The following is a 25,821-nucleotide window of genomic DNA, read 5'->3' on the forward strand; positions in this document are numbered from 1 at the left end:
GCAACAAATGCCCATGGGAATATCTACAACTTACAACCTGTTAAAAACTGTATTGCTTTTTCATTACAGAAGAAGGCTTTATATGAGATAATTGCAATCAGATATTCCAAACAACCATTTGATTAAATTGGAAAACTATTTAATAAGGGGGCGACCATTTGGTATTCTGGTGGGGGCCAGGAGGATTTGTTTTGGATTGGTTATTTATTTTTGTGAACTAGAAGAAGAGATTATCTATTTTCTGCACTGTTGAAGCATGATTTTTCATTTTCATTAAAACAAGGGACTGATTATTTATTTTCAAAATTATATTTATAATATTTGAAAACACACAATTTTAAAATTAATTTTTTTTATTCCTAAATAGATAATACATGTATAGTCAAATCATTATGTACCATTAAATCAGAATTAATCATCATCCTCTGGAAGTGAATCTTCTGAATTCCAAACTGCATTTATTGCATACGTACAGGGTATTAAAGTGGGGGTGTAACTAAGCCACTTTTAAAAGTAATGTCAAACATATATGCCGAGCGGAGCGAGGCAAAAAAATCGGCGAAGGTTTTCGGGGCCGCTGAAGGCCCCAAGAAGATATAGAAAAGTGATGCAAAATCTTGCATTCTCTGCGTTTCCCAGATCCTTTCGTAATCTGAAACGCAAGTTCTGTTTATTATTTTTTCAACAATATTTTGGTCTCAGAGCAAAATATATAGATTCAGTGTAAGACTTTTAGTTTTTTAATGGACAACATCAAAAGACCAATATGTAGGATAAAGCAAAAAGTGTAATTCACAAACTTAATTATGTGGCTGCTTGTTTTTTTCTTCTTAGTGTTTTGGCTTGCAGATAATCTTTTTAATATACCTGTCAATTATGTGTTTTTTTTCTCAAATTTAAGTTAAGAGGGGCTGATTATTATTGCTATAACTATGTCAAGTAAATTTTTATAACACATTTCAATTACAACTTGATGAACTTCCTAACTGAGATACAATTTGAAATACATGTAGTTTGTAAAATTAGATAAAAAGTCCTTAAATAAAATAAAACTCAAGTTTAAAAAAAATTACTAAATTACAAATGGAATGTAACACTAAGCATGCTAAGTGAATAAAGAAGGGCAATCAATGAACAAAAGACAAACCCTGGAAAAGATAAAACAACAAACAACAAACACTGAAAACTAAAATTAAATGAGAAATATGGATCCCGAAAAACGGGGGCTATGTCAGAGGGTAAACAGAACTTGCTTCTTGCAAGGCGTTCGAAGTAAAAACAAATTGATATGAAGACAAGCTTTTGTTTTTGAAATTTCCTACCTGAGGCATTTGCCTTAATTTAGTTACAGCCCTGTTATGAAAGTGAGGTAAATGTTCCTAAGATAATATACATCTAGTTAAATGAAACCAATTTTCAGACATTTCAAGTACATTAATATTTAAACAATGTATTATAAAAAAATATTTCCCAAAAAAAATATGAAAAAAGACGGAATTTTGGAAGAATCTGGTGCCATTTCTTACTTTAGAATAGCATTTATAAAATGGCTTAAAAGACATGCCGAGTTATTTATTTTCAATACATTGTAGGTCAGACTATTTATTTTCAAACTACCACAGAACAAATCATTCATTTTTGTTATTATCAAGGCTGAGTTAGTTATTTTCAAAATCCTCCTCCCCCCTCCCCCCCCCCCCCCCAGAATATCAAATGGTCGTCCCCTAAGATTGTGTGGCAATGTATAGTGTAAAGTTGAATCAAACCTGTTTACCAAATTTATCTAAAGACATCTTAAAAAAAAAGATTAACACTCCCAAAATACTTAATTTATTCTACTATTTTCATATGCTTTATTACAAATGTTAATGATAAGGTCTTTGATAATATCCGTGTAGGGCCTTTTATTTTTTATAAGTTAGTTTACGGATCCGCCGACCCGATTTTGTCTAAAAGTGAGATAAAATTAAAATTTTGATTTCATGTTGTTTTTATTCCGCCGACTTATTTTTCTAGTGCTGTAAGTAAAAAAATTTGAGGAGTTCCAAAAAGCTTTGTTCTGTGTCAAAAAAGCGTTTGTCGTGAACGGCGCGTTCCAAAAAGCTTCGAAGTGACGCAGACGAATTACATAAACGTGTGTTTCACTCCCCTACACTGTATATCCCCATGAGACCCACGAGAACCATAGTGTCTGACGCTTTCATTTACTTTCAGCTAAACATAAACTTTGATGGCAAACATAATGAAAGAAATTTCATTAAATGCAAACCAAAGCAAACAATCGGCGATGCCATTTTGGATAATAAGGCTGATGAAAATGTCTCAATTTCGGTTTAATTAGGGACTTTCCGTTTTGAATTTTTCTCGGAGTTCGGTATTTTTGTTATTTTACTTTTTGTCATTGAATTAAACATTGTTCTCAACCTTTGGTATCCCCCCTTCATGCCCTTACATCCATACGGACACTCTCAGTCTCGGATCAATATTGTACAATGCTTTTTACGAAAAAAAAAATATAAATAAGAAGACATGTTTCCCAACGAATTATAATATAAACCATTGGAACAGTTTACCCGAAAATGTTGTGTCTGCAAAGATCGTTGATAACTTTAAAATACAGCTTGATCATCATTGAGAAGATGTTATGTACCAGTTGTAGTGATAAATTGGACGATTACTTTTATTACAAATTTTTATTAATATGAGTGGATTGGCATTAGGAAGAAATTAAATACCAGTTCTGAACCCCAGTTCTAGTGATTAATTTGGACTTCTTTAAATAATAACTATTTAAAATTTGAATTATTCGCCAACCAAAAGTGACCCATAAAATGCAGGATAATTATGAGTTTAGTTTTTAGAACAAGTACAAATCTGGGTGGGCTAAAAAAGGATTGAATTGCCTTACACATGAGCCCTTAAAAGATTCTACAGGTACATGTAGATGTGGTATGAGTGCCAAATTATGAGACAACTCTCCATCAAAGTCGCAATGTATTTCAAATTAACAATAAAAGGTCAAAGTATGGCTTTCTTCACTTTTAAAACTGTAGTTAAACCACTGTTTATTTTCTAGTTCACAGCTGGACCAACAAATTTCCTGTCTACAAAATATGGGTTTCGCCAAATTTTGGTACATTGTTATTTCCTCATCAGCATGATAGGATCATGAACACTCTTGATTTTCAAAGTCGAAAATCAAAGAAAGTGTTTAGGTGTAATACCACCATTGATTTTCCCCTATTAGTCTTTGTTAAATTTGCACTTTTCAAAAAATTGTGCAGAATTTATCTTTGTTTCAAATAAAGAAATACTTGGCATGAGTAAAGTTTGATCCTGTCCAGTACTATAGAAAAAATTTCACCTAACATTTCATTGCATATAAGAAAATAACCATCACTGGAAGTTAACCAATCAAATTTTCCCCCTTTTTTAACCTGTATACAAGCTTTAGTAACCATGTAACCTCAAGTTTCCAAAATATTCTATAGAAACCCCAAATAAAAAAATAATGGTGCTTTGAAATACCCAAGATATATGTTTATGACCCAGAAATGTTTTACTGCAATGAAATGTAGGATCAATTACCTACAACTGTCAAATTCAAGGGAATATTTTTTTTCGACCTATTTTCGTATGCAACCGGATGTGACGTACCATGATTTGGTGGTATTACACCTTTATGTCAAGTATATTGTCTTCAAAAGCTTCTGGGTCAAACATGCATATTCAAATGCAAAGAATATCAAGATAAGAGCTAAATTAAAACTATTTCTTCTTATCAAATGTCCCCCAGTATGTCCAGTAATTACAGCATTTTTTTAACTTCGGGAGGGCGGGCTCCGACTCTTAATTTTTCAGAACAGTTATATGTGAAAAAAAAATAATCTAAGACTGCTATTTTATTTTTATTTTTTTTACCTCCTCCGACCCTAACTTTTCACAGCAGTTGTCCGTAAACCAAGTAATTAAAAAAAAAGAGGCCCTGAAGCAAACTGAGAAGATTTTCCAACATTACAATGACAATGGACCACAAAAGGACAGACAGACTGAGGACAGAAACAAAGTGATGACAATGGCTGAACTGGTGTATACTATTGTCCATGTATTGAAATGGAATCATTTCAATAGGTATGTGTATCATTTCAGCTTTAATGATTAATAGTTGCTGATTTAAATGTGATGTAAATACTACATTTGTCAATTACAATTGTAAAGGACATACTGGAATATATGAAAATATGAAATAGAGAATGTGGAATCAGAAAATATATCACAGGGAATGACTTAAAAGAGATTCATCTTGCTACTGAATTACCAAGAAGCTAACATTTGTAGTTGCTAAGAATAATATGATATAGCATATGTAAAGGACAGACATGCTCTTACTAAAGAGTAAGGGGTGTTAAAGCAAATCAGCTTTGTACAAAATATCAAATATAATAATGCACTGACCTGTAGTTTCATAAAAGTGCAATGCATGTAAATTACATAATGTAATTGTAAATACAGCAAAAAAGTGAGGTATCTGAAAATATGTCAGACAGTATAGTAAAAGCAGATGAATTATGATACCAAATAAGAAAGGGATATGACATGAAGTTTCTAAGGAAAATACAACAGAAATGTGTGAAGAACTGTTGTTCAGATGAACATTTAAACTAGCATATCCCTCTCCTTAAGTGAAGATGAAGAGACATGGGTTCCAAAATAGACATATATTTGGGAATGACCTGCAAATTTTATTTTTGACTAGCTTGTGTACGGCTGAAGCAGACATCAAATGTGAGTTTGCCACTTTTCCATTCATAAAAGTGACATGAGTAGTTACAGTATAAAAATAAGCCATACCTTAATACCCTCTCATCAAAAACGGAAATAACTATCAATGTTAATTGGTTGCCTGACAGCTGAAATGTATCTGTTCACCTGACAGGTTAACTTTATAATACTGGACATCAGTTGTTTTTAAATTTATAAATAAATGAGTAGTACATAATAGCATTAAAAAGGTTTATAAGAGAAAAAAATCAACAGAACCATGTTGTTAACACAAGTACAAGCCTTCATGCATGTGCACAGGTGTGGAACTTAATTATGCATTCCAAAGCTTTCAGAATGTTGAAAAATGTCATTTAAAATAATTTATAGCATCTATCTCATGTTCATCTCAAATATTAACTTGAAAAAATATTGTGGAGAGATTTACTTAAAGTTGATGCTGACAAAATTACACAGATTTCAGGCATCTTTGTTCCAATATAGTATATGGTTGTCAAGTCAACATATGGTGTTAGAAACCATGTGCTTAAAACAAAAGTAAAATGTCTTCTCATTATGTTAAAGGGATTAAATAAAGCATAGCACAAAAGTAAAATCAGCTGATGTTCCACCATTGTTTTATACTATTAGTCTTTGTAAAATTGTCCTTTTTCAAAAAGAAATCTGCAGAATTTATCTTTGTTTCAAATAAAGAAATACTTGGCACGAGTAACATGAGTAAAGTTTTATCCTGTTCAGTACTACAGTGAAACTTTTACATAACATTTCCATTTTCAAGAAAATAACCATCACCAGAAGTAAATCAATCAACTTCTCATCCCTTTTTTTCCTGTTTACAAGCTTTAGTGAACCATATCACCTCAAGTTTTTAAAATATCTTAAAGGAACACCAAATAAAAAAGAATGGTGCTTTGAAACGACCAAGATATATGTTTATGATTCATTAAATTTTAGTCGAACTACTGTATCACTAGCCTGTCAACACTGAGGTTGTGAGTTCAAATCCTGCACGGGGCAGGTGCACTCGACTCCAATCTTAATTGTCTAGGATAGTCTGTTTTCCTACCAAATCTCAGGGCACTCCGCCTTCCTCCACCTATAAAAACTGACCGCCACGAAATAGCACAATAGTGTTGAAAGTGGCCTTAAACACCAATCAATCAATCAATCAATCATTAAAATATTTCTGAAATTAAATGCAGGGTTGATTTCCTACAACTGTTAAATTCAAGGGAATATTTTTTTACCCATTTTAGCATGAATCCGAATGCGACATACTATGTTTTGGTGGTATAACACCTTTGCAGTAAGTTAACAGAATTATCAATGATGACCTTGATTGTATTTAGTAACATCATCTTAAGAGATAATAAAATGCTCGACTGGGGCGCAGCTTGATACGACCGCAGAGGTCGAACCCTGAACAGTTGGGGCAAGTATGGACACAACATTCAAGCTTGATACAGCACTGAATTTGGATTGTAATTAAATATTTGACACAGCATAGGTTTCTGACACAGAATGAATGTGGTCTAAGAACTTAAACATTTTTAATTTACCTAATCAAACAATTTTAAAGAAAATAAAGGAAAAAAAAAATCCCCCCCCCAAATTTTTTGAACCCCCTTATGATTCATCACCCCCAAACTCAATCCCAGCCTTCCCTTTGTGGTATGGTACCTTGCATTACAATTTCAGAGAGATCCATAAACTTGAACACAAGTTATTGTCTGGAAACTAGAAAAATTCTTGTTTTTGACCCCTTTTTGGCCCCAAATTCCTAAAATTTTGAGGCAATTACCCCCAAACTCAATTCCAGCTTGTCCTTTGTGATATGGTACATGTACCTTGCAGTACAATTTCAGAGAGATCCATACACTTGAACACAAGTTATTGTCTGGAAACTAGAAAAATGCTTATTTTTTGCCCATTCTTGGCCCCTTATTACTAAATGTTTTGGGCAATTACCCCCATCATCAATCCCAGCTTGTCCTTTGTGATATGGAACCTTGTAGTACAATTTCAGAGAGATCCATACACTTACACACAAGTTATTGTCATGAAACTAGAAAAATGCTTGTTTTTTGCCCCTTTTTGGCCCCTAATTCCTAAAATTGTGAGGCAATTACCCCCAAAAACAATTCCAGCATTGCCTTTGTGATATGGAACCTTGTGGTACAATGTCAGAGAGATCCATACACTAACACACAAGTTATGTCTGGAAGTTACAAAAATGCTTATTTTTGGCCCCTAATTCCTTTACTGTTATTACCATAACCCCCAAAATCAATCCCCACCTTCCTTTTGTGATATTGAACCTTATCGTAAAATTTCATAGAGATCCATTCACTTAAACTAAAGTTAGAGTGCGAAAACCAATGTGTCTTCGGACGACGACAACGCCAACGTCATACCAATATACGACCGCAAAATTTTTTTGCGGTCGTATAAAAAACAGGATTGAAAATAATAACAGCTGGCCCACTTTTATTAGAAAACACTGAAGAAAACACATTTTAATTGAAAGATAATTTCAGTACAACACTGAGAACCAGCCTACCTCTGTTTGAATCAGTGACTGGGGTAACTGAAGTAGGTATATCACAGTCTGTTTATACAACTGAAAAGAGAAAACAAATTATATTGTCTTATATATGTTATCATTTGTAAGAGAGAAAAGAATTTAGCAAAAGCAAATGTCACCCCATAAATCAATTACCATTGTAATGACAGCCATTTTGAAATATACATTAATAAGTATGACAGGTCACCCTTCTGTAAAATCTAATTTAGTTTGAAACATGTTTGCTGTTTCCATGGCAACGTTATGAATTAAAAAAAATTCACATCTTCATATTACAAGTAGAATGCATATTTATAACATTTCATTGGGTTGGATCTAATAATCTTTAGGAAAATGTTCTTTCGATGTGTTTCCCCAAAGGGTTCTATGTAAATCTATTCCCATGTTTCAATAGTAACAATGGCCATTTTGAATTTTCAAATACCTGTTTCATATGGTATTTTGAACACCTGTTAATTGAACCCAGGGTCAAATAACCATATGGAATATTGACCCTGGACTAAAAATACCATATGGAAATTTGAACCCAGGATAAATTTTCAACAGCAGGAAATTGAATCCCATGTATTTCCTTACAATGAATGTCAAATGTCAAAAGTACATGAGGTTAAGCACCATTACTATTTAAGTAGTTTGAATAGCTATGACAATTTGAAAATCTGAGGTCAGGAACCTGATGTACAGGGGTTGTCGTTTGTTGATGTGGTTCATAAGTGTTTCTCGTTTCTCGTTTTTTTATATAGATAAGACCGTTGGTTTTCCTGTTTGAATGGTTTTACACTAGTCATTTTTGGGGCCCTTTATAGCTTGCTGTTCGGTGTGAGCCAAGGCTCCGTGATGAAGGCCGTACTTTGACCTATAATGGTTTACTTTTACAAATTGTGACTTGGATGAAGACTTGTCTCATTGGCACTCATACCACATCTTCTTATATCTAAGTTTATATGTCAGCACTAACTCTAGTGATGTAAGGACTTTCTTATAATTTGAGAAAATATAATAGATTGTGTTTTAGACATTAGATGACACAACAGTACAATGAAATGGTAAGAAATATTTCCTGATTGTGAGTATGAATGTTAATCATGTAATATTTTAGCGAGGAATTATCTTTTTGTTTATTTCCAGTTCAAATCAATAAAATCAAAATTTGAGTTACAAATCAATTTTATTTTACAGCCAATATTTTAGTCCAGTCCTTTACATCAAATACTTCTTCATTATGTCAGGGAAATGTTCAAATACAATGCCTTTAAAATAGTTTAAAATAGATTCAAAAGTTAAACTAAATTCCTTTTTTTAGAATTTTATCAGAATATTGGAAATTACTATTCTCACCAATCGCGGATCCAGTAAGCTGAGTTTTTGAAAGAGTAGAAAATTAAGGTTTTATTTAATTTTAAACCTTTGTTTTTTTGGGGTTTTTTTTGCACTGCATTGCTTTGATATTGTTCATTTTTCTTTTTTAGTAATTTGAAGTTATTAATATTCTCATAATAACGTTAACGGTACCAATGTTACTGCACCAGTAAACTTCATCCTATTTTGATTTTTTTGTATGTTTCAAATTTTAACTTTTAGTCAGTTTTAATCACAAATTCTTTCAACCTGATAAACGTGCTTCGGAGCATTTGTAACTCATTTATAGAAACTCTTTGTTTTGAACTGTAAGTAGACCTAAACAATAGGATAATCCCTTACTAAGAACATGATTTCATTCATTCTTCACAATTAAGAAACACCAAATCCTACAATTTCATTGGTCGAGAGCACTTTGCTATATTCTAATCATGTTTATAATAATACATTGAACTTCTTGACTGTAAATTAACTATGTGTAAATATCTGTTTTTGATTGTATTGTAATTTGTATGTGAGGGCCTCAGGGAAGATTAGTTTGTTGTAACTAACTTTGTACGACTTTGCCCCCCGTAGAGCTATAGAAAAACAGTACAATAAGGGGTGTTACACAGACACTTTTTTATGAAGTTACAAGGACACATGATGAACATATGAATAGAGTCACTCGTGCATTCAGTGAGTTCATAGGCACTTTATCGTACACCTTGTGGCCTAATTACCTTGTTTTATAAATACAATTTATATGAAAGTGTTCATAAAAAAGCTAACTTTGCCCCAAAATGCTGAAATTAAATAAAGTATCTACGAAGTTACTGACTGCTACAGTAACTGCAACCATAAAATGTTTCCATGTACAAACCTCTCGTGTGTTTGCTTTGCAATTAAGCTGAAATCTTTTAAATCGTCTCAATCGAAATATACGGAGGATTTGTCCTTTTCTCTTTATGTTCAAGGAATGTGCTTGAGTCGAATTGTGATAGTGCAAAATCAGTCTCAACGTCAATAAAATTCCACCCATTTTGGATATAGGGATGGAAAATGGAAAAAATACTGTGTCACGTGATCAATACTTGGGTCTAGTAGACATTTTTTGTCTTATCCCGATTTCAGTCCCTAAAGACTTAGTAACAACAGGCAAGCAGTTTAATCAGTTGGGCTTCATATCAATGATTGACACAAAAACGATTTTAAACTTGACTTTTGATATAAATTCGATGTTCTGACGTAAACTGCTCAATTGACGGTGTATCATTCGAAGTGTGCAATATCAGCGTACTAATATCTGCCTTAGACTCTTTATTTGTGGAAAATTACGCTGTCAAAAACTTCGCTTTCGATTTTAAAAAACACATTTTTCTAATAACAGATGTTGACTTGGCAATGGTAAACCATTGACCAGAGACGGATATGTAAAATCCGTGTACGTTTACAAAGCACGACTGAGTTTAAGTAGCTCATTCCACGTTATTTCTTCAGGGAAATACTCGAAATGAACGTTAGATAAAGGTGTCAATGATAATTATAGCATTTTTGAAAAATTTGGATGCATAATTAAACCTCACACCTGTGCACATGCGCACACATGTACTAGTTCAAACAACGTGGTTCTGACGATTTTTTCGCTTACAACCTTTTTTATTTTTTCATCAAATCATGTTCATATACGTATTTCTGATAATCTAAATCTTTTCAGCTAAACTGATTAGATGCAAAACGCTGAAAATTAAATATAACTTTTAAATAAATAGACCGATCAATGTCCGGTACAAAATAGTTTACCTGTTGCGTGTAAATTATGATCTTATCGTTTTACATACGTTTTTCTGATAGTCTCAATCTATTTTGCTAAAAAGTAGTTAGATTTACACCAGGAATGTTTTTAATTTAAATAAAAAAATAACTTCCAATAAAATGCTCCGCTGGGGCGCAGCTTGATACTACCGCAGAGGTCGAACCCTGAACAGCTGGGGCAAGTATGGACACAACATTCAAGCTTGATACAGCACTGAATTTGGATTGTTATTAAATATTTGACACAGCATAGGTTTCTCACACAGAATGAAAGTGGTCTAAGAACTTAAAAATTTGTAATTTACCTATTTAAACCATATCATTATTATTTGCTTTTATATATAAATCAGAAATAACAAATTTAAAATGGAAAATTTAAATGAAAAAAAAGGAAAAAAAAAATCCCCCCAAATTTTTTGAACCCCCTTATGATTCATCACCCCCAAACTCAATCCCAGCTTTCCCTTTGTGGTATGGTACCTTGCAGTACAATTTCAGAGAGATCCAAACACTTACACACAAGTTATTGTCCTGAAACAAGAAAAATGCTTGTTTATTTGCCCTTTTATGGCCCCTAATTACAAAATTTTTTAGGGAATTACCCCCAAAATAAATCCAAGCCTTCCCTTTGTGGTATGGTACCTTGCAGTACAATTTCAGAGAGATCCATACATTTGAACACAAGTTATTGTCTGGAAACAAGAAAAATTCTTATTTTTGGCCCCTTTTTGGCCCCTTATTCCTAAACTTTTTGTGCAATTACTCCCAAACTCAATTCCAGCTTTCCCTTTTAATATGGAACCTTGAAGTACAATTTCATAAAGATCCATACACTTACACACACTTAATTATTGTCATGAAACTAGAAAAATGCTTGTTTTTTGGCCCTTTTTGGCCCCTGATTCCTAAAATTTGGAGGCAATTACCCCCAAAATCAATCCCAGCATTCCCTTTGTGATATGGAACCTTGTGATACAATGTCAGAGAGATCCATACACTTACACACAAGTTATGTCTGGAAGTTACAAAAATGCTTATTTTTGGCCCCTAATTACTTAACTGTGGGTACCATAACCCCCAAAATCAATCCCCACCTTCCTTTTGTGGTATTAAACCTTATGGTAAAATTTCATTGAGATCCATTCACTTAAACTAAAGTTAGAGTGCAAAAACTAATGTGTCTTCGGACGACAACAACGCCGGACGACGACAACGACGACGACGACGCTGCCAACGTCATACCAATATACGACCACAAAAATTTTTTTGAGGTCGTATAAAAAGATCGATCGAAGTCCGGCACACATAGTTTACCTGACACAGATGACCACAGGAATATCTCACCTGTTAGACACTTAATGAACCTTTGATTGAATAGAGAGGGGATTATAGTAGGGCTTGTTTATAGAGTACTGTCACTTCAATGACCGGAAAAGTGTGTCTGTGCAAGGCACAAGGTCAAGTCAAAATGGTAGATTTTTTGGAGTCACATGATTATTGAAATGGCAAACCTTCAAAGGATGTCCGTTTCATGCTTGGCCCAGTCGGACAATGTCCGATAAATTTACATTTGTCCGGCAAATATGACCCGTTTTGGAAGCCTTGAATTAAGACCCCGTCTACTCGAATATGTCATTACTGCAATGAGCATGAAATTAAAAAAAAAAAAAAAGATTTCCAAAATAAGTGGATAAAAAAATTTAAAACGAGACAAAATAAATTATCTTTTGATTGAATGTTATTTCCCATAAAACAGAGAAACAGCTTTTTTTTTTTCTATATTTCTATATATTTTTTTCTTTTTTCTATTGATTTTGACAATATATTTATACATGTTGTATTTACGTTTGTCTGATTACTCTTTCTTATTTCATTTGCATATGTCGTTGAATTTTAAATGTCTTAAATCTGTTATTCATATTTTTGTTGTTTATTTCCTTTTTTTTAAGTGGGTATGAGCCGGGGAAGGGGGCAATCCCCGCACTTTCAAAATAGGAGATGGAGGAGGCAAAACATAATCCTTTGTTTGTTTGTACGTATGTATACTTTTTTTCTTGGTGTGGAGGGGTATATATAAATGCAGGGGCGTACAGTACTTGCAACCTTAGGCGTTACTGTTTGACGTGAACTTGACTGATCGGTGAATGATCGGTGACGGATGTTTGACTGATCTATGACTGATCGGTGATTGATGACCCATAGAATCCGTCAGATACGTCAAATTAGCTATGTGAGAGTTACAGTGACAGCGGTCAGCGATCGATCAGTAAAGTAATTATATGCACAGATCGGACGGATACGTATATAATTAAAATTCTTATGTAAAATGAACTCCACAGTATTTACATTCGATAAAACGCAGACCTCTACGAAGACACCTTTACTCGTTAATTTGTATTTGTAATCAACTTGGTCGCAATAACACATAAAAAAATATATAAATTAATGTTCACGCATTAAATCTGGGAACAGTTTGTCAATATATATGTTCCTGATTATATGTATTACTTCATATTCTCTTATTTTGATAGAGAATGCAATCATTTCTTTATTGTTATGGAAGTTATTGACCGCCATTGGATTTTTGTACTTTTTGTAGTTCAGGATTGGTTGTTTTTCATAAAATTGAAAGAATATCAGAGAAAATATACTAAAATGTTGTTCGCAATGTATACAATTACTAATTTTTCTTCTTTTGATACATATACAATAATTTCTTTATTTTGATAGAGATTATGAACCGTCATTTGATTTCAGTACTTTTTGTACATCAGGATTGGTTCTTTTTAAAAAATTATGCTGAATTTCAGGGAAAAGATACTAAATTTTTGTTCGTGTTGCTTAAAAATGCAAATATTTCTTCTTTTTTATCAGAAATAATGGAACATCAATTGCAATCAGTCATTATAAATTCCTTTAGATAAGTAATTTTGTATAAAATGTGAATAATTGAAGAATAACTATGCATAAACTTTTGTTTTTGTCGAATAAGAATGCAATCATTTCTTTATTTTAATGGAAATTATTGACCGCCATTGGATTTTGTACTTTTTGTAGTTCAGGATTGGTTGTTTTTTCGTAAAATTAAAAGAATATCAGAGAAAATATACTAAAATGTTGTTCGCATTGTTTAAAATTATCACTTTTTCTTTGTATGATAACAAAAAATGCAATGTTATTTGTAAATAGTTATTTCAAAGGCCTTGAGATAAGTTTTTTTATAAGAATTTTAATAATGTAAGTAGAATAATACTTAAATTTTTGTTTGTGTTGAATACATATACAATAGTTTCTTTATTTTGATAGAGATTATGATTTCAGTACTTTTTTTACATCAGTATTGGTTTGTTTTTCATAAATTATGCTGAATTTCAGGGAAAAGATACTAAATTTTTGTTCGCGTTGATTAAAAATGCAAATATTTCTTCCTTTATATCAGAAATAATGCAACGTCAATTGCAATCAGTCATTATCAATGCCTTTAGATAAGTAATTTTGTATAAAGTGTGAATAATTGAAGGATAGATATGCATAAACTTTTGTTTTGTTGAATAAGAATGCAATCATTTCTTTATTTGAATGGAAATTATTGACCGCCATTGGATTTTGTACTTTTTGTAGTTCAGGATTGGTTGTTTTTCATAAAATCAAAAAAATATCAGAGAAAATATACTAAAATATTGGTCGCATTGTTTAAAATTACCAATTTTTCTTTTTATGATAACAAAAAACTCAATGTTATTTGTAACTAGTTATTTCAGAGGCCTTGAGATAAGTTTTTTTATAAGAATTTTAATAATGTAAGGAGAATATTACTTAAACTTTTATTTGTGTTGAATACATATACAATAATTTCTTTATTATGATAGAAATCATGAACCACCATTTGATTTGAGTACTTTTTGTACATCGGGATTGGTTGTTTTTCAAAAATTATGCTGAATTTCAGGGAAAAGATACTAAATTTTTGTTCGCATTGCTTAAAAATGCAAATATTTCTTCCTTTATATCAGAAATAATGCAACATCAATTGCAATCAGTCATTATAAATGCCTTTAGATAGGTAATTTTGTATAAAATGTGAATAATTGAAGGATAAATATGCATAAACTTTTGTTTTTGTTGAATAAGAATGCTATCATTTCTTTATTTTAATGGAAATTATTGACCGCCATTGGATTTTGTACTTTTTGTAGTTCAGGATTGGGTGTTTTTCATAAAATAAAAAAAATATCAGAGAAAATATACTAAAATGTTGTATGCATTGTTTAAAATTACCAATTTTTCTTTTTATGTTAACAAAAAATTCAATGTTACTTGTAAATAGTTATTTCAAAGGCCTTGAGATAAGTTTTTTTATAAGAATTTTAATAATGTAAGTAGAATAATACTTAAACTTTTGTTTGTGTTGAGTACATAAACAATAGTTTCTTTATTTTGATAGAGATTATGATTTCAGTACTTTTTTTACATCAGGATTTGTTTGTTTTTCGTAAATTATGCTGAATTTCAGGGAAAAGATACTAAATTTTTGTTCGCGTTGCTTAAAAATGCAAATATTTCTTCCTTTATATCAGAAATAATGCAACGTTAATTGCAATCAGTCATTATCAATGCCTTTAGATAAGTAATTTTGTATAAAATTTGAATAATTGAAGGATAGATATGCATAAACTTTTGTTTTTGTTGAATAAGAATGCAATCATTTCTTTATTTGAATGGAAATTATTGACCGCCATTGGATTTTGTACTTTTTGTAGTTCAGGATTGGTTGTTTTTCATAAAATTAAAAAATTTCAGAGAAAATATACTAAAATGTTGTTCGCATTGTTTGAAATTACCAATTTTTCTTTTTATGATAACAAAAAATTCAATGTTATTTGTAACTAGTTATTTCAGAGGCCTTGAGATAAGTTTTTTTATAAGAATTTTAATAATGTAAGGAGAATATTACTTAAACTTTTATTTGTGTTGAATACATATACAATAATTTCTTTATTATGATAGAAATCATGAACCACCATTTGATTTGAGTACTTTTTGTACATCAGGATTGGTTGTTTTTCAAAAATTATGCTGAATTTCAGGGAAAAGATCCTAAATTTTTGTTCGCATTGCTTAAAAATGCAAATATTTCTTCCTTTATATCAGAAATAATGCAATGTCAATTGCAATCAGTCATTATAAATGCGTTTAGATAGGTAATTTTGTATAAAATGTGAATAATTGAAGGATAAATATGCATAAACTTTTGTTTTTGTTGAATAAGAATGCTATCATTTCTTTATTTTAATGGAAATTATTGACCGCCATTGGATTTTGTACTTTTTGTAGTTCAGGATTGGGTGTTTTTCAAAAAATTAAAAAAATATCAGAGAAAATATACTAAAATGTTGTTTTCGCATTGTTTAAAATTACCAATTTTTCTTTTTATGATAACAAAAAATTCAATGTTATTTGTAACTAGTTATTTCAGAGGCCTTGAGATAAGTTTTTTTATAAGAATTTTAATAATGTAAGGAGAATATTACTTAAACTTTTATTTGTGTTGAATACATATACAATAATTTCTTTATTATGATAGAAATCATGAACCACCATTTGATTTGAGTACTTTTTGTACATCAGGATTGGTTGTTTTTCAAAAATTATGCTGAATTTCAGGGAAAAGATCCTAAATTTTTGTTCGCATTGCTTAAAAATGCAAATATTTCTTCCTTTATATCAGAAATAATGCAACATCAATTGCAATCAGTCATTATAAATGCCTTTAGATAGGTAATTTTGTATAAAATGTGAATAATTGAAGGATAAATATGCATAAACTTTTGTTTTTGTTGAATAAGAATGCTATCATTTCTTTATTTTAATGGAAATTATTGATCGCCATTGGATTTTGTACTTTTTGTAGTTCAGGATTGGGTGTTTTTCAGAAAATTAAAAAAATATCAGAGAAAATATACTAAAATGTTGTTTTCGCATTGTTTAAAATTACCAATTTTTCTTTTTATGTTAACAAAAAATGCAATGTTATTTGTAAATAGTTATTTCAAAGGCCTTGAGATAAGTTTTTTTATAAGAATTTTAATAATGAAAGTAGAATAATACTTAAACTTTTGTTTTTGTTGAAAACATATACAATAATTTCTTTATTTCGCTAGAGATTATGAACCACCATTTGATTTCAGTACTTTTTGTACAACAGGATTGGTTGTTTTTCAAAAATTATGCTGAATTTCAGGGAAAAGATACTAAATTTTTGTTCGTGTTGCTTAAAAATGCAAATATTTCTTCTTTTTTATCAGAAATAATGGAACGTCAATTGCAATCAGTCATTATAAATGCCTTTAGATAGGTAATTTTGTATAAAATGTGAATAATTGAAGGATAAATATGCATAAACTTTTGTTTTTGTTGAATAAGAATGCTATCATTTCTTTATTTTAATGGAGCATTTTTGGGAGAAAGCCCCAATGGCGATAAAAATCGTTTAAGCACTCTTCGGGTATGAAAATATATAACCTAAATAAAAACGAAAATCACCAGTCTTTTATAATAATATTTTAAATCAGTTTTATATATTTCTTTTCTTTTTAAATTCTTAAAACTTTGCTGAATAATTACTAAAAAAAATGATGATCTTTTGTACTTGAACGTTTCGTATTTTCCGTGGCGCCATTTTAATTAAATCAAACGAAACTAAGATTCCGTAATTTGTATTAGTTCATCATGTGACGTAGTAGAGTTCAATCCGTCAGAAAGGTCTATCAGTCCGATCCGTCAGATCAAATATTTTTACTATAAGTCTGACAGATTGGTGACGTGAGTTTGACGCGAACTTGACTGATCGGTGACTGATCGATGACCGCTGACTGATCGCTAAAACAGTAACGCCTAAGGTTGCAAGTACTGTAGGAGCCGGGAAAGTAGACCATAACCGCATTACATACTTGCAAGGGTGAGGGAAAAAACTATAATAACCCCTCCCCCCTCTTTGGCAATTTATTTTGTTATTAAAGTATATAGGTTGCACTTTGTAAATACAGCTGTTTCTCAAACCACGCCTCTTTTGGGGAGATATTTAATATTCATAGGTATGTTAATTTGTTAACGTACTGGTTCCCATTGATGATCTCTGTGTTTCATCTCATAGGGACATCACTTGGGAATGTAACCAGTATAGAAAAACATGGTAGCGGCTAAATTTTAATTCTTAGGAGGTCCAAAAATGGAGGTAAGGGTAGTATAGAATTTTAGTATTAGTTTAAACTCTTAGAAGTTCAGGGCATATAAATGTTGAAAATATGCCGCACAGCCCTATATTTTGACCTTTGAATAAAATAGTAGTGCATATAAACTTTCCGTTCTGGGATATTATTTTTCACGAAACTTCATAGTAAAAGTGTCACAGTTTTAGCCGCAAAGGGAGTTCCTATGGGAAATTGCATTGTCTGTATTTACAGAATTGCAACCTATATAGGGTTAAAAAATAGAACATACAGAATTTCACAAAATCTGGTTTATCTCAGAGATTTTAAAGAATTTAACTCAAATATGAAGTTTTATAAATATTTCATGAAGATTGAGAAAATCCTGGGCCTTAACTATGATGACTCAGCATAAATTCACAGTTTACAGTATGCATGGTTTACTTAAAGCCCTGAATTCAAAATAAATTCATAATATATGCCTATTTGTAATTTAAATTGTTTAGAAGTGCTTATATTTACTCTTCGCAGTAATTGCAACTCATTGATCCTTCCTAAATATTTCTGGTGGGTTGTTTTTGTCCTGTCGATAACCCAAAAGTAAGCCGTAACGCCTAAATGTGCTTTTTTGTGACTGCGGCATAAAAAAGTACAAGCTAGAATTACAAAAAGACCTCAGTAAAACTTACAATAGTGTGTTCTATCCTAAATGTGTAGTAAATATTCCACATTGCTAGAAACAGGGAAAAAATTAGGCAATGTGAGGCCCCAGGGGCAAAAAAAACAGAGAAAAATGCCTACCCCTGAGTCATAAAACAGATAATTTAACTTGTAAATGCTATGATTTTTTTATTTTAAAGGTCTTTTATAAAGTAAACAATAACTGTGCTAGGAAGTTATGCAAAAATCAGATGTAAGCAGTCATTTCAATCAAACTTTTAGTGAATTTATGCACCAGACTGATATCTTCATAAATACAACTTTTGCAAATATGGCTTTGTTTAAACACTTCTAGGACATATATTAACTAACTTATGTTAGATATATGGTTAGGGATGATACTGTTGTGACAAGAATTCTAAACTGACCATTTGAGGCAGAAATTGTGAGCTTTCATTGACAAATAGGCATACAGTAAGATGTGGACTGGAGACACAGGCAGGATTGGATACTTTGTATAATCTTGAATGTTGGAATGCTTAACTACTAAACAATACATTTATAGTATTCTAAAATGCTTTCAATTTGTTATCAGAATAGTTTCAAACAGGTTTTAGACAGTTCATGTCAGAAAACATGCACATAGGGTAAACTGGCAATAATTAGAGTTTTGTTTTCAAAATCTTTGAAAAATTGAAACAGGGGTAGGGGTATAAAATGTACTGTAAAAGGAGACTTAGAGTATATGCAGTGATTTCTTTAAGGCTATAATTCTGATAAATAAGTATTGTTGTGAGAAAAAGTGTTTTTAGAGAGTTTTCTATTTGAATAAATGTTTGTATAGGTTGCACTTTGTAAATACAGCTGTTTCTCAAACCACGCCTCTTTTGGGGAGATATTTAATATTCATAGGTATGTTAATTTGTTAACGTACTGGTTCCCATTGATGATCTCTGTGTTTCATCTCATAGGGACATCACTTGGGAATGTAACCAGTATAGAAAAACATGGTAGCGGCTAAATTTTAATTCTTAGGAGGTCCAAAAATGGAGGTAAGGGTAGTATAGAATTTTAGTATTAGTTTAAACTCTTAGAAGTTCAGGGCATATAAATGTTGAAAATATGCCGCACAGCCCTATATTTTGACCTTTGAATAAAATAGTAGTGCATATAAACTTTCCGTTCTGGGATATTATTTTTCACGAAACTTCATAGTAAAAGTGTCACAGTTTTAGCCGCAAAGGGAGTTCCTATGGGAAATTGCATTGTCTGTATTTACAGAATTGCAACCTAAAATGGCTTCGAAATATGACATTAACTTATTTCTAGACTATTAGACTATTATGATAGAAAATATAGATTAAAGGTCTTTTTTTTTTGCTTTTCACTTTAAGAAGTCCCACCTCTCTTCTCAACTTTTCAATCTACTCCTATTTCACTGATATGTATCAAAGGAACAAGCAATAATTCTACTCTCACACAGCTGATAGAATTGAGAAGCGAGTGTTCACGCAAAATCCCTAGTTTATTAAAGACTAAATATCTGCAAACATCGTATGCAAATTTTTTGTGTTGAATCTTTTAATTATGCAATCGTCTTAAATGCAAAATGTATTACTTTTTAATTAAAAACGTCGTACAAGTCAGATACAAAACAAAAGTAGCAAAATAAACAGGATGGTAACAACCAGCCGTATAGTTTTTCTGCACTTGTAGTCAGGTCAAGGAAATCAGCTATCGCCAGACTTGACCTGACTACTCGTGCACAAAAACTATACAGCAACGGTTGTTACCGGCTTGTCTTTTGTTACCTTTGTTCTGTATCTAATACGTGTTTACCCTCTTTAAATAAAGAATTTATTATTACATGAGACCGCCAACAATAAAATTTTCCATATAATTAATATTTCCAAAGGGCATAACTCTTTTAAAAATTTGATCAGCGCTAATTTTCGATTTTGTCCCAAAAATTGCTGATATAAACCTATGTATAAGCTTTATAAAAATCAGGCAAGAATTGTACACGTAAGAGCGCTAACAAGACCTGACGGACAGACAGACACCCAGTATTTCTATGCCCCCCACCCCGTCACGCAGGGGACAACTAGAGGTTCAAAAGAGCCTGTGTTGCTCACCTGCATCTTCAACAATAGCCATTTTTTGGTAAAAACCATCATGAAAGAGCAATAACTCTATAATGATTTTACTGACAATTTCAGTCATGTTGACATATTTGTAGATCTTGTCTTGCTGATAATTTTGCTACATAAGTTTCTATCTTTTTAATATAGTTACAAAATAATAGACAAAAAATGTAAGATTTGGGGAAAATCATCATTAAAGGGCAATTACTTCAATAAAGAAATCAATTGACAATTTCGATAATTTTACTTATTAGAAGATCTTGGCTTGTTGATCATTTTTGCTATTCAAAGTTTCATTCTGTCTATTATAGTTTATATGATATAAAAAAAATGAAAAATTAGTAAAAATCATCATTAAAGAGCAATAACTCCAATAAAGAGTCGTCTGATGATTTCAGCAGTCTCTACTTATTTGTAGATCTTGTCTTGCTGATTATTGCTCCTAATAAAAATTTCTCTGTATCTATTATAGTTTTCAAAATAATAGACAAAAAAGAAAAAATTGATAAAATTTGACAATTTAGGGCTATAACTCCTATAAGAAGTCATCTGACAGTTTTGATGGAAATAGACAGCAGGTAGATCTCATCACTCTCAACATTTTTGCTTCTTCAGATTTTTATCTATTCATAGTGGTTTTCAAGACAATATAAAAAAAACTTGCACTTTACACCTATGTTCTATTTTTAGCCATTTTTATTATTAAACTAGATACCCCAATAATAATTGTGGAAAGTTAGGTTAAATTTGGCCAAGTAGTTTCAGAGGAGAAGATTTTTGTAAAAGTTAACGGACGATGACGACGATGGACGACAGATGCCAAGAGAAAAGAAAAGTTCACATTGCCCTTTGGGCCAGGTGAGCTAAAAATCATGTTTCTAAGACTAAGATATCAATCAGAACACATCCAATATCCAATGGATTTAGTGTAAAGATATATTTAGAGAATTCTTGATTATTTAACGTATTTATCAAGATAAGTGTTGTTGAATTTATCAATTAAATGCAATTTATGGTCTTTACTGAGTTTGTCCACAAACTGTGATTTAAACAGTACAAGAAAAAATCTGCTATTAAAATATTAAAGGGGTGCAATTGGTGCCAATAGGAATATCTACAAACTGTCCATAAACTTTATTGCCGAAACCTACATAAATGTTGTCAAAGAGAAAATTAACAGATTTAATCAACTCATCACACATACAGTAAGTATATCTAGCATATTTACCTTTCTCATTAGAGAAGAAGGCTTTTGGGCTTGGGCTGTTGTCTGCTCTTTGATCGGGTTGTTGTCTCTTTGACACATTCCAAGTTTCCATTCTCAATTTTATTTTAAATGAGTTGCAGTAAATATATTTGCAATGAATTTTTTCAAACAGCCATCTAATTAAATAGGAAAACTTTGGTTTGATAAGATTTTGTGGAAGTGTAGTGTAGAGAGCAGAACAGTCAAAACTGTCAACAGAATCAAATGGACCATCAAAAGGATGTGATTTATCTGAAACATCCAAAGAATTTTTTACATTTTTTAAACATGTTTGTGAGATTTAGTACAGGCATATGAAGAATGTGGCAGGGTTGAACATGTTTGTGAGACATACTAGTTATAATACTGCAATAAGTATCTTGAATGCAACACAAAAGTTTTAAAAGATTTCAGTACACATTTTCTTAGCCATGGTATTTTGACACCTACCCCTTACAATAGAAAATTTAACCCCTCTCCTATTAGGTGAAAATTTTAATTTATAACAGTCTTTACACTAATTTTATTAACTATAATGCTGCAATAAGTATGCTGAATGAAAAAAACATGTATTTTATAGATTTATAACACCTTTTCTTAGCCATGATATTTTTTCCCCTACCATGGAAAGTTGAGTCCCCTCCCCTATTACGTCAAAATTCATAATAGCATTTACACCATGTAAACAAGTTGTAATGCTGCATTAAGTATCTTATATGAAAATATCATATAACACTTTTTCTATGCCATGGTATTTTGACCCCTTTAACCTGAAAAATTGAATCTCCTCTCCCCTATTAGATCAAAATTCATGATAGCAATTACATCACTTTCACAAGTGATAATGCTGCACTAAGTATCTTGACTGAAAAAAAAATATGTTGAAAGATTTATAACTCTTATAATGGTATTTTGAACCCCCTACCATGGAACCCTCCCCCCCTCCCTAATAGACCTCAGATTTTCAAATTATCACAGCTTTCAAACTACTTTATACAGCTATAAAGCTTTAATAAGTATTTGGTAGGAATAAAACGAATAAAACAAGTAAGAAAAGATGTTTAAAGATTTTTACTAAGCCAAGTTATGTTACATAGTAATAATGCATTAATAAGTATTTGGCAGGAATAAAACAATTAAATAAAAGAACAGAGTTCCAATGTCCCCCGTGTTGCACAAATTTTGTCTGTCAAAGGGCAATAACTAAAAAAACTTTTTTTCTTTTTCTTTTTATAAATATCTTAGAGAAATAAAGTCTTCCAAGCAAATGCAATGCAATTATTCATATAATTGATATTTCAAAGGGGCATAACTCCTTTGAAATAGTTGATCAGTAATAATTTTCGAACTTGTCTGAGCGTTGCTATTATAAACCTATGATACAAGTTTCTTAAAAATCAGACAAGAATTGTACAGATGAGAGCTCTTACAATGCAATTTTCCATATAGTTAATATTTCCAAGGGGAATAACTCTTTTAAACATAGTTGATCGTCACTAATTTTTGAACTTGTCTGATACATTGATGATATAAACCTATGATATAAGTTTTATATAAATCTGGCAAGAACTGTACACAAGAGAGCGCTAACAAGAACGGACGGAAGGACGGACAGATGCACAATATTTCATTGTTATCCGCAATGCGTTGTGCATTTTAACATATTTGCTTAGCCATGGTATTTTGAACCCCCTAGAATTGAAAATAGAAACCCCTTTATAGACGTCAGATTTTCAAATTGTCATAGCTATTCAAACTCTGTTATAAAGTAATTATGCTTAAACAGTTTTTGATAGGTATAAACCATGTAAGAAAATATGTTTTAACATTTAACTTAGCCATGGTATTTTGAACCCCCTACAATGGAAAATTGAACCCCTCTATAGACCTCAGATTTTCAAATTGTCATAGCTATTTAAACTACTTTACCAAGTTATAATGATTTAAAAGTATTTGTTAGGGATAAAACAAGTTAGAAGAGATGTTTAAACCTCTTAACTTGGCCTTCATATCTTGAACCCCCTACCATGGAAAAATGAACCCCATAGACCTCAGATTTCCAAATAGTCATAGCTATTCAAACTATGTTATATAGTTAATATATGTATAATGCTTTAAAAAGTATTTCGTAAGAATAAAACAAGAAAGAAACTCTGGGGTCAATTTTCCATATTGTATTTTTACCCCAGGTTCAATTTTCAGAAGGTTCATAATACCATATGACACTGGGTAGTATTTGCACATCTACACATGGCAGGCAACATTTCTGTAAATTTCATTCAATTTGGTGAAAATATAAATGGTTGATTCTTTGAGACCTACAACAAATCATGATAGGCATAAGAAGATTTTGATTAGTTGTTAGCTTTACGTTCAGTTGCAACTAGTTCATGCATGTTGAAGAGTATCACAATAAAACATAAATCAAATTTACACTAAAGGTAGCTAAAAAAAACATTTGATATCTGTTGGGAATGATCATTCCTACCCACATGTGATAACGAATCACTTTTCGTAAATTAATGGACAGGTTTCAGTGCCCAACACAAGCTAGAAATGTTTGAGCATACAATGACATCATATGAACACATTTGGGGGATTTGGACAAGTTGAGGGGAAGGACCCATTTTTGAGTGTTTTCAATTTAGCAGACAAAATCATCGGAAGAATAGTAATAATAAAATATATATGGAATATATGCAATTGCAAGCAATAACTAATGATACCCAAAATTGCAGCTTCCATATGGCCGCATGGTATCAGAAGCCATTTTGAATCTTTCAAAAAAGTAAAATAACAAATATACCTAAATCAAAGGAAAATTCAAAACGGAAAGTCCCTTATCAAATGACAAAATCAAAAGCTCAAACACATCAAACCAATGGAAAACAACTGTCATATTCCCGACTTGGTACAGGCATTTCCTTATGTAGAAAATGGTGGATTAAACCTGGTTTTATAGCTAGCTAAACCTCTCACTTGTATGACAGTCGCATAAAATTCCATGATATTGACAACAAAGCGTTAACAAAACAAACAGACATAATAGGTAAAAATGTCAAAAATAGGGGTACAGGTATTGTAACTGCACATTATATGCAAGACAAGTCCCATTTCCACAAAGTTTCATGAAATTTGGTTACAAATAAAAGATTTTTTTATTTTTTACATTTTTGCAGGTTTCACTGTATATAAGTTGACCTTTAGATCATAGAGCTTCTTTCCTTTGGTTTTAGCGTATTGCTTTGTTGCTGTTTCATTGATATTTATCCCTCACCTCTGTATATTAATCTATCATTTAATTAAGAAAAATACTTTGTATTGGTAAAACTATATAGAATTCATTTGTTTTTTTACTTGTCAAGAATGAACATTGAAAATGATAGCTTCAACTACAAAGCAATTACTCCAATAGCCTTTAAAACGTTTTCAGAATTATTTAAAAAGAAAATTTTAGTTCATAACATTAGCAAGTATCTATGCATAATGTCATAACTGGTCATAAGAATACATCGTACTTACACTTAAAACTCTGCTAAAATGTCTGGGTTTTAAACTTCCCCACCAATAATCTACAAACAAAGATACATATATATATATAAAAACAAGAAATGATTGTAACAGGATGCTGTTACGAAGTCTCCCAAACGAAGCTCCCATAATTCGTAATTCCCAGGGTCGCCTGACATTGCATTGGGCAACGTCCAGTGAAAATTGGTTTGGTCCAGTAAAGTTATATGCATTAGTGATGCCTGGGGATTAACCTTGTAAATCATTCAAATCATCTTGGCATGACAAACCAGAATATATATGGTTTAGGGGTGGGGATCTCAACCATTTACAAGATACTAGAACATTGGGGGTGGGGAGAAACCCCTGGGGACTGGCCCTATACGTCATTCAAATGTTCATTACATGACGAACAGGAATATATATGGTTTAGGGGTGGGGATCTCAACCATTTACAAGATATTAGAACATTGAGGGTGGGGGGAACTCCTGGGGACTGACCGTATACGTCATTCAAATGTTCGAGACATGACA

At 31.6% G+C, this 25,821-nt stretch overlaps 1 protein-coding gene across 5 annotated transcripts in view; it reads right to left on the minus strand.

Moving 5' to 3' along the window:
• The window catches only part of LOC127709697 (probable E3 ubiquitin-protein ligase HERC4), a 428,281-nt gene that overhangs the window by 172,437 nt on the left and 230,023 nt on the right, over positions 1-25,821 (minus strand). For all 5 annotated transcript variants that reach the window (XM_052215333.1, XM_052215334.1, XM_052215335.1 and 2 more), the window contains 2 exons: positions 25,300-25,349; positions 7,343-7,402 (listed from right to left, as the gene is read on the minus strand). In XM_052215333.1, coding sequence (XP_052071293.1) covers positions 7,343-7,402; positions 25,300-25,349 — 110 coding nt within the window. The remainder of the gene's footprint in view (positions 1-7,342; positions 7,403-25,299; positions 25,350-25,821) is intronic.

This window comes from Mytilus californianus, unplaced genomic scaffold (assembly GCF_021869535.1).
Source record: "Mytilus californianus isolate M0D057914Y unplaced genomic scaffold, xbMytCali1.0.p SCAF_7, whole genome shotgun sequence".
Taxonomy (NCBI): Eukaryota; Metazoa; Mollusca; class Bivalvia; order Mytilida; family Mytilidae; genus Mytilus; species Mytilus californianus.